General features: G+C 38.2%; 1 protein-coding gene across 1 annotated transcript; it reads left to right on the forward strand.

Annotated features, from left to right (window-relative positions):
* The first annotated feature begins 395 nt into the window (after positions 1-395).
* LOC149572774 (Thiamine pyrophosphate dependent pyruvate decarboxylase family protein) lies at positions 396-7,080 on the forward strand. The gene is made up of 2 exons (XM_089813844.1): positions 396-1,873; positions 6,334-7,080. Exons 1-2 carry the CDS (start codon positions 467-469, stop codon positions 6,646-6,648), a joined length of 1,722 nt encoding a protein of 573 aa, XP_089669970.1. The 5' UTR covers positions 396-466; the 3' UTR covers positions 6,649-7,080.
* The last annotated feature ends 2,347 nt before the right edge of the window (positions 7,081-9,427 follow it).

Consider the following 9,427-nt stretch of genomic DNA (forward strand, 5'->3'; position numbering starts at 1 on the left):
CTTCACTACCATAACACATTACAACAATAATTTAATAATAATAATATGCAATATAATAACAGTAATTGTAACCAAATTGAAGTAGAGTCAAATAAAAATTATTTTTTACTGACATTTAGCAGACCAGCCAGTCTTGAATTTCAATGACAGCATTGATGAGTAAATGCAATTCAAAACGGAAAGGATACAAAGTTCTCGGCTTTGCCTGGTAAAAAAATCAGCGTGATTCGGATAGTGCGCATGAAAGATGAGAAAATTGAAAGCTGTGATAGAGTCCTATCACAAAATCCTATTTATGAACAATGCAAGTGGAACCTTTTGTTCGATTTTGCACACGGCACCTAACCTAACAATATTCTGCCTACTTAAAGCGAAATGCCCACTGCTTCATCTTCGTCCTCATTCTGTTTTTGATCCCAATTCGAATCCTCCAATTCTTTGAATTTTGTTTAAACAATTGCAAGCTATGGCGGTCCAGCAAGTAGATGGCAACAATTTGGCAGCTGCGGCGTTTGCGAGAGCAGGAATCGACCATATGTTCGGGGTGGTGGGCATCCCCGTCACATCGTTCGCCAACAGCGCGGTGAAAGCAGGCATCCGCTTCATTGCTTTCCACAATGAGCAGTCGGCAGGTTACGCAGCGAGCGCCTACGGCTATCTCACAGGTAAGCCCGGTATTCTGCTCACTGTCTCAGGCCCAGGTTGTGTCCATGGCCTCGCCGGCCTCAGCAATGCCATGATCAACACATGGCCAATGATCATGGTCTCTGGTTCCTGCGACCAGGCTGATTTCGGCAAGGGCGACTTCCAGGAACTCGATCAGCTTAAGGCTGTTCAGCCCTTTGTGAAATTCTCAGGAAAGGCCGCAAAGGCCTCGCAGATTCCCTCCCTCGTTTCTCAAGCCCTTAATGCTGCTACACACGGTAGGCCTGGTGGATGTTACTTAGATTTGCCCGCGGATGTTCTGCATGAGAATATAGATAAATTGGAGGCAGATAGGCTTTTGGCCGAGGTTTGCCCCTTTCAACCGATTTGGGCCCTGCCTAAATTGTCTGTGGCGGAGCTCTGTGCTCCGGAACAGGATATTCAGACTGCAGTTTCGATGCTCCGGCACGCGCAGAGGCCGTTGCTTGTTGTGGGCAAGGGAGCTGCTTATGCGAGAGCTGAGGATCCTTTGGCGGACTTCGTTAAACTCACCGGGATACCCTTTCTTCCCACTCCAATGGGTAAGGGGCTTTTGTCTGATACGCACGAGCTCTCTGCTACTGCAGCCAGATCTCTGGCGATTGGGCAGTGTGACGTGGCCTTGGTTGTGGGAGCTAGGCTCAATTGGATGCTCCACTTTGGGGAGTGCCCCAGATGGGCTGCTGATGTGAAGTTTATCCTGGTGGATGTTTCCAAGGATGAAATTGAGCTCAGAAAGCCCGCTTTAGGGCTTGTTGGTGATGCTAGGCTTGTTTTGCAGCAGATTAATAGGGAGATCAAGGATGACCCATTTTGTCTCGGGAGAAATCATCCCTGGGTTGAGAGGATTGTTCACAAGGCTAGTGAGAATGTGAAGAAAATGAGTGCTTTCTTAGCAAAAGATGTGGTGCCCTTCAATTTCCAGACTCCAATGAGGATCATCAGAGAGACGCTGTTGGCCCAGGGATCCCCTGCTCCTGTAGTGGTGTCGGAAGGGGCTAACACTATGGATGTGGGACGGTCGGTGCTCGTCCAGACAGAACCTAGGACTAGATTAGATGCTGGGACATGGGGAACCATGGGAGTTGGTTTGGGGTATTGCATAGCCGCGGCAATGGCTTATCCAGAAAGGCTTATTGTGGCTGTTGAGGGAGACTCTGGCTTTGGCTTTAGCGGACTTGAAGTTGAGGTAGGTTTATAATCTCAGAAGTATAAATTCGAATCTTCTTATGTTTTAAAGATATCGTTTCATCATACACTTTTTAAGACCCTTAGAACACAGTTTCTTGTACTAGATATATTTTTACGGAATGACATGTCTTTCCCTCAACTTGGAACAAATCAAGCTTTTTTATGTTTTTGTGATTTCTCTTTTCTGTTTCTTGCATTGCTAAGTTCGTATTATCTCTGAGAGTTGATTTGGTGCAATTTATGGGTTAGACATCCGACTTTCAATTTTTTAAAAACGAATTTATCAAAAGGGAATTCACAAAAGTTGAACAAGTGCTACCTTTTTACCACACATCACTCTAAGAGAAGGATGGATTAATGTGTGAGGAAATTAATTCAAATCACTTTTGACATGGATAAGGATAAAATAACTGGCCTTCTTCCAAATCAGAAAATGTTAATGAACAAATCATGTGCTTGGCCCCTACACATTCACCTAGGCAGTCAACTTCCATGACTTTGGAAGTAAACAACTATCTTTGGCAGCCCCTGTCATCTCTGGCAGTGCTGTGCACTGAAGACATACCCCAGATTGTCCAAATATCCATGACTGATTTGAAATGCTTAATCATTTTTGGTTCAGTGTTCTTATAGCTTAGTATTTTTTTAACTTTCTCCTTCACACTCTCCTGTTCTGCACTTGGATGCGTCAACTCCCAAAACATTGAACCAAGAAGAAATTCATGTTCCAGAAAGGGTGTATGAACACACATTCAATGGAATGACTAGAAAGTTGCTTCTACTAGATATAATTTTCCGGAATAGCATGTTTTTCCCTCAACTTGGAACAAATCAAGCTTTTTTATGTTTTTGTGGTTTCTCTTTTCTGTTTCTTGCATTGCTAAGTTCGTATTATCTCTGCAGAGTTGATTTGGTGCAATTTATGGGTTACACATCCGACTTCCAATTTTTTAAAAACAGAATTTATTAAAAAGGGAATTCACAAGTTGAAAAAGTGCTACCTTTTTACCACACATCACTCTAACAGAAGGATGGATTAATGTGTGAGGAAATTAATCTAAATCACTTTTGACATGGATAAGGATAAAATAACTGGCCTTTTCCAAATCAGAAAATGTTAATGAACAAATCATGTGCTTGGCCCCTACACATTCACCTAGGCAGTCAACTTCCATGACTTTGGCAGTAAACAACTATCTTTGGCAGCCCCTGTCATCTCTGGCAGTTCTGTGCACTGAAGACATAACCCAGATTGTCCAAATATCCATGACTGATTTGAAATGCTTAATCATTTTTGGTTCAGTGTTCTTATAGCTTAATATGTTTTTTAACTTTCTCCTTCACACTCTCCTGTTCTGCACTTGGATGCGTCAACTCCCAAAACATTCAACCAAGAAGAAATTCATGTTCCAGAAAGGGTGTATGAGCACACATTCAATGGAATGACTAGAGAGCTCAAATTGCACACGTCTCTGAAAAGATGGGATTCCAAATGGTTTTACTTCTTTAGATCTCATAGAGCGTACTGTTTTGTTCTTCTTGTTTCATTTTTGGCAAGGTATGAAATTGCTTGATGTTTTTGGCTGCAAACAAACCTGTCAACCAACTTCTATGTTTTCCCTTTTGGCCTCAGGTGTTTAGGTCACACTTGAAACACTTGGCATTTATGTGATACTTGTATGATTGACAACAACATTAACATAGATATTCCCATATCTTTAGTTAATGTCTGTATGTTGTGTGTAAAGTCTGATCCTTGTTGAAATTGTCTTGCAAGTGTTGAAATTATTGATTCGAAAACATTTACACTGTTACAAAATCTCTCAATAAATCATATGAAATGTGGAGATATAATGCCTTAAATACATACCAGTGTGTTATGCAAAAAGTCTGATTCTTGTTAAAATCTTTTGCTAAGCTGTTCATAATGTTTCAAGTTGCATGCTTAGTAAAGTTGAATAATGTATTGAGATAAGTTACTTGGTTAGAACTTAACAAACTCTTATGATTGGATTCGAGAATATAGGAGGTTTTAGTTTCTCAAGTTAATAAAAAATTGAGATGAGAAAATAATTCCTCCACTTTCTATCTGAAATATCCAATCATCTTTGCTTGGCAATTGTCCTTTAAAGCTCATTTGATAATCTTTATACTTTACTCTCTGTGATGTCCTTGTCTATATCTTTGTCCATCTCTTCCTGTACCATGTCTACTTTACAGTTAACTTGAGACACTTTCAACCTCTCTTGAAGTTGGAGGTGAACCGTTCTTAATTCTTAATGCATTTTTCATCTTGGTAGATTTCTGAATCCACTTTTCCTTCTTTTAAACTTTGTAGTTACATTTTCACAACATCAAAAGAAAGCCCAAATAGACCTCAACAAAGATACGTTGGTATTATGAATTGCACTTGTTGCATGAATGCTTGATGTATATCAAACTTTTATCTCAGTTTTATGCTGTTTGTCCCATTACATCCTCGTAAGAGCTGCACCAATATTGTATTGGCCACCTTGTTCAATGATCAAATGTTTACACTCTTTAGATTATATCAAAGGTTTCATTCATTTTGGAAACATACTGTCTTCTATAAACTCTTTTCTATCCCTTAGAACAGAGTAGTTTACAGTTGCATCTTTTAAGACAGCCTTCTTATTATGTCTCTGTTGTTTCTCTTCTTTGTTACTTCATTGGAAGTTCAAATACATCTTGAAAAAATCGATTTGGTGCAGTTTATTGTTTACATAAACTTCCTTTGGATCATGTCTGTAATGGTAGAGAGGAATGATGGACAGAATAGTACTATATAGTTGCCTTATTTCTGCATATACCAAGCTCGTGATTCAATGATGCAATAAATAATAAATTGTACATTGAAATGAGTTGTGTAAGTGCTACAAATTTTATAGATAGTGGAACGAATGAAAAGAAACAAGAAAATAATAGAAGTGCATAGATAAACAGAGTTCACTGCACAATAGATTATCATGGAGAAACTCAAAGCAAGGAAATTCCAGGAGAGTAAGATTCATACCTTTTATATCAAGGATACAAGCCAATGTTTTTCTTACAGCTTCCAAGAAAACCTAATACATGTTGGTAACCTTCTTTTTGTTATGCACAACAGCTTACTCCATGACAATTTTGACTTCTGTAGGCCAACAAGAGCACCAGCATATATCAATGATGTGCTTCGATCTTGCTATGTTCCACATCTTACTCCCAACACATTGTTCACCTTGTATTACATACCTCAAAAGTCAACATCCAATACACTCAACCAATAAGAATAACATGTACCTTAAAGGTTTCACATTTGGACTAATTTAAACTGACAAATCAAAGAGTCCAAATGGCGCAAGTCTTTAAAAAGATGGAATAGGAAAGAATTTAGCTTCCATGGATCCTGTAGAGTCCTTGAAAGATAAAATTGCCTTTGTAGGAACTAGGAACCCCTGAACATGTCATGATCTGTGTAGGAAAAATTCAGGACAGCTCAAAACTGCTTGATGGTTTTGGCTATGGATGAACTCATAACTTACCTTGCTTCCACAATTTCTTTTCGGTTCCCTAAGTATCTGGAATACACCAGAATCACTCTGCATGTATGGAGTCAGCAAACTCTATTTCTCTGCTAATTTGTGTTATCAAGAATATTGGAAGTTTTGCAAGTTGTCTATTTGAATAGTCACTTGAGGCTTTTAACATTTTCTGAGGTTTTCCATCTTTATCGTAGCTTCTGTTTCTTTTACTGGATAGCAAGAGTCTCATGCAAAGTAAGTTAATGATAAAATTGCTTGGATTAGCTAAGGCTTGTTCTTTTCTATTTAAATTTCCAAATTGTCCCATCACAACAGAACAGACTAAATCTATACTACTGCAGCTTTGTGTCATTGCTGCTACACGTAACACAGTAATAACTTGAAGTTAAACTGAGTTACAAGGAGTGCTGGAAGTGTTCAGTTACATATTTAGTCAATTTGACGAGTGATTGAGAATAGTGGCTTAATCAGCTAAAGCCAAGTAAATTTAAAGATCAAATGTGGATCACATATTATATATTTCTTGATTCAGTTTGGATAGCAAGGGGCTTGTACAAGTCAGAGTTAAAGGAAAGTTTTGATCAAGTTTCCAAGGTGACTGTTAATTGACTCAATTAGCCCATACCGTCATAGTGTGCATTGTGATAGTGTTTATAGTTGAATATTGGCAAAGCCACCTAATTTGTGGATGTTGTGTGGTTAATTAAGATTTGTTTCTTGCTGAAAGTGATTTATAATATTTGAAGTTGACAGGTAACTTCAATTTCTAAGAAAATATTATTTGACAAAACTAATTTATTGATGATTTAGAAAGTTAGAATGCTCTAACAACTATTATAGTTGTTTTGTTAAATTCAAAGTCTGTAAGATATGGTAATGAATCTAATGATCTATCTTCTTTTAATGGTGATTGCAGACATTAGTAAGATACAAATTACCTGTCATTGTTATCATTTTCAATAATGGCGGTGTCTATGGTGGAGATAGAAGAAATGTAGAAGATATTGAAGGGCCATACAAGGATGATCCTGCACCAACTTCATTTGTTCCAGGAGCAGCATACCATACTGTGATGGAAGCTTTTGGCGGAAAAGGCTATCTAGTTGGCACTCCTCATGAACTTCAATCTGCTCTAGATGAAGCTTTCATGAAAAGAAATCCAGCTGTCATAAATGTTACAATAGATCCTTATGCAGGTGCTGAAAGTGGAAGGATGCAACACAAAAACTGAACAGATGTTGAAATCTAAGGGAAAAACTATGATTTCTCATAAGTGGTGTTTCTCTACACCCCATGGAGAACTACTATTGGTCTCAGTTGACATAAAATGTACGTTTCAAATTTAGTCGGTGTATGGCTTATTTAAAGCTCAAAAATAGATTCTTGCTTGAGGCACATATGTGATTCCTTGGCAGAATGCCTCTGTTTGTTTGGGAAGATAAATTTTTCTTCAAATGTGTCCTGTATTCATTGCTGCATCAAACAATCTCTTATGTGCAGTCTAAATTAGCTTTACTACTAAATAACACATTTTGTGCATCAGGATACACAAGTCATTTCCCACCAAAGTTGATTTGCTGTCTCCTTGATTCACATCAATGTCAAGTACTTGAAATGCAGATTATTTATCATCCTGTATGTTTCTAACAGGTTTCACTTTCAACATGTACATTAGACGCGTTCTTGTATTGCAGTTTCTAGTTTTTGTATTGTTAGTGGATGTGTAACATTATGAACATTTTGAGGGTAAATTTGTCAAGCTCTGCAGGCCTATCCTGTGGTGAATTAGGCAGGATTGGTTGATGAAATGCAAAAGTACAAGAAACTCAATTTCCTCAAGCCTAAAATATTATAATATATGGTATTTGTTTCTTTGATCCCTTAATTGTTAACAGCCTTAAACAAAGTGTAGCACCTAGATGACAGAGGGGAAATGTAGATAGATTTTTTTCTAACCTTAGAAAAGAAAAGGCTGCGGGCCTTGTATATTATGTACTTGCCTAGGAAACCATTTCATTTCATTTTTAATATAAATAATAATTTTATGTAAATACAACTGAGCTTGGAGTGAAAATTGATATTGTTATTGTGTAAAAGAAATAAAATGGAGTTGAAGATGAAGTGTCTTGAATCTGATGATCGATGAATGTAAAGGCTAAACAAATTGAAGTTTTTATTTTGGAAAATAGGTTGGAAAACATGGGCAGATTCTCTTGCAGAATCATGTTTGTGACTTGGGAAGCTGCACCCAATGATCTTTGAAGTTGTGATAGTGACCCTTGTACTTGCAAGTGCCTCTGAGGTTTTCTGCTGTTGAGGCAGAAAGAGGAGGTTGGAACACTGTAATATTGTGGACCTGACCACTAAATGGCATTGTCAACCTGCAAGTTGCTGTGTTGACCTACAACAAATGGGCGTGTCCTTTGACCATATGCAATTAGAACTTTTACCAAATTTGCACCTCATCTTCGTAGTGGTCATAGAATCTGGAACTACCAATTAAATTTTGAGATATAGTGTCCTTAAACCTGCAAAAGAACAGGAAAAAAAAGGGGTTACAGTTTAAGGGAAATTGCTTTCGTTGTTTAGATTGTGTACTCAGCTTCAAAATTATTTGGAAAGTTCGTGTTGTGTGCATGCCTATGCTGCATGAATGCAGAAATGGTGGGTGCTCAAAGGTGCAGGGAATGTCTTATAGAGGTTTGCTGGAGGTTTGTGGCATTTCTATGATTGGAGCTTTTGTAAAATGGATTCACCAGGATGTCTGCGTAGAAGGATGAGGAAGAATAGGCCAGGTTTTGGTTATGGGAAAAATGCAGGGTAGCAACAATGGCTATGACAGAAAGTTGATACTCAAAAAGCAGAGTGGGAAAAATATCTAAAAGAAGTAATCAAACCTGCCAAAAATAGCCAAAGAGCAGGTCTTGTGAGATTTTTTTTCTTTTATGAAGTTGATGCGGGCTAGTCATTTGAAAACGTGTAAGGCCAAGGCAATCCTTTTTGGCTATTTTAAATTTGCAGTGGCACTAGTGTCGAGATATCTACCATGTTCGTGCTATTGATCAGGCCTCTATTGCGATTGTGATAGTGTGCAAGTGGATACAAACTTTAAGAAAGCTAAGAACAGACAGAGAGTATCTGGATGGGCATCTTGGTGAAGGTCTTCAATCTCACAAGATTAATGAGTTCCAAAACCTGTATGCTAAAATAAATGCACATGGAATAAATAATGTGATCTTCAACTTTACACAAAAGACAAATAAAAAGTTTCAAGTCTAAATTAAGAAAGAATCCATATAATTTTAGTCTATTAATGACATGCAAAAATTGTGGCAAACATTATGAGGGACGATGTTTTCCTTGACAGAAAAGTACTGCAAAATAATGAATGAGAATATACTAGTAATGCATTTAGGTTCTTGCACTGAAAGATTGAAATGACCCAACTTGTCTATTGGCAATGTTCAGGACATACAAAGCCAACTTGGTGTTATTTCAATTTTTCCATGGGAAAATGGAATTGGTAGTGATATATTAATTATTAACTTGGTGGAAGGATGCTAATGGGGATCCCTTTGCTGTCCAACCATCCAGATTTTCTTTTGATTACTCCCAGGATGATCATGACTTATCCCAAGATGACGTTGAGCCTCCTTTCGATGGTGTGGCCTTCTCTGGCCTAGTGGATCCTACTCTACCTATTGCTCGTGTTCAGCTCCACTCTTCAGTCGATGATGTTTTGCCTTGTTAGAACTCTGCGCATTTGTTCTGACAGACTTTCTAAGGGGATTTCTGGATGCTTCCCATTGTAAGGATGTGCTAATTGATTATATTGCCTAGACAGTTGTTCAGTGCCGAAGGAAAGGCCATTATTCCTCCTCTTCCCAAATTCTTCTCTGAGTAGTTGGTGAAGACTCTACCCAATCTTGATTTGGGTTTCTGTAAGTGGCCTTTACTGGCTTGTGTTTCTTTGCGCTTGGGGCTTTTGGTTGTTTGGGGTCAGCTCCCTT

Source organism: Cupressus sempervirens, chromosome 2, assembly GCF_028749045.1.
Source record: "Cupressus sempervirens isolate cs-2001-9-10 chromosome 2, ASM2874904v1, whole genome shotgun sequence".
Taxonomy (NCBI): Eukaryota; Viridiplantae; Streptophyta; class Pinopsida; order Cupressales; family Cupressaceae; genus Cupressus; species Cupressus sempervirens.

What these genes read in the sequence shown, in the direction of transcription:
- LOC149572774 (XM_089813844.1), top strand. Translation starts at nt 467, where the DNA reads ATGGCGGTCCAGCAAGTAGATGGCAACAATTTGGCAGCTGCGGCGTTT. An exon ending in TTAGCGGACTTGAAGTTGAG is followed by an intron (nt 1,874 to 6,333) that starts GTAGGTTTATAA and finishes TGGTGATTGCAG; the next exon opens with ACATTAGTAAGATACAAATT.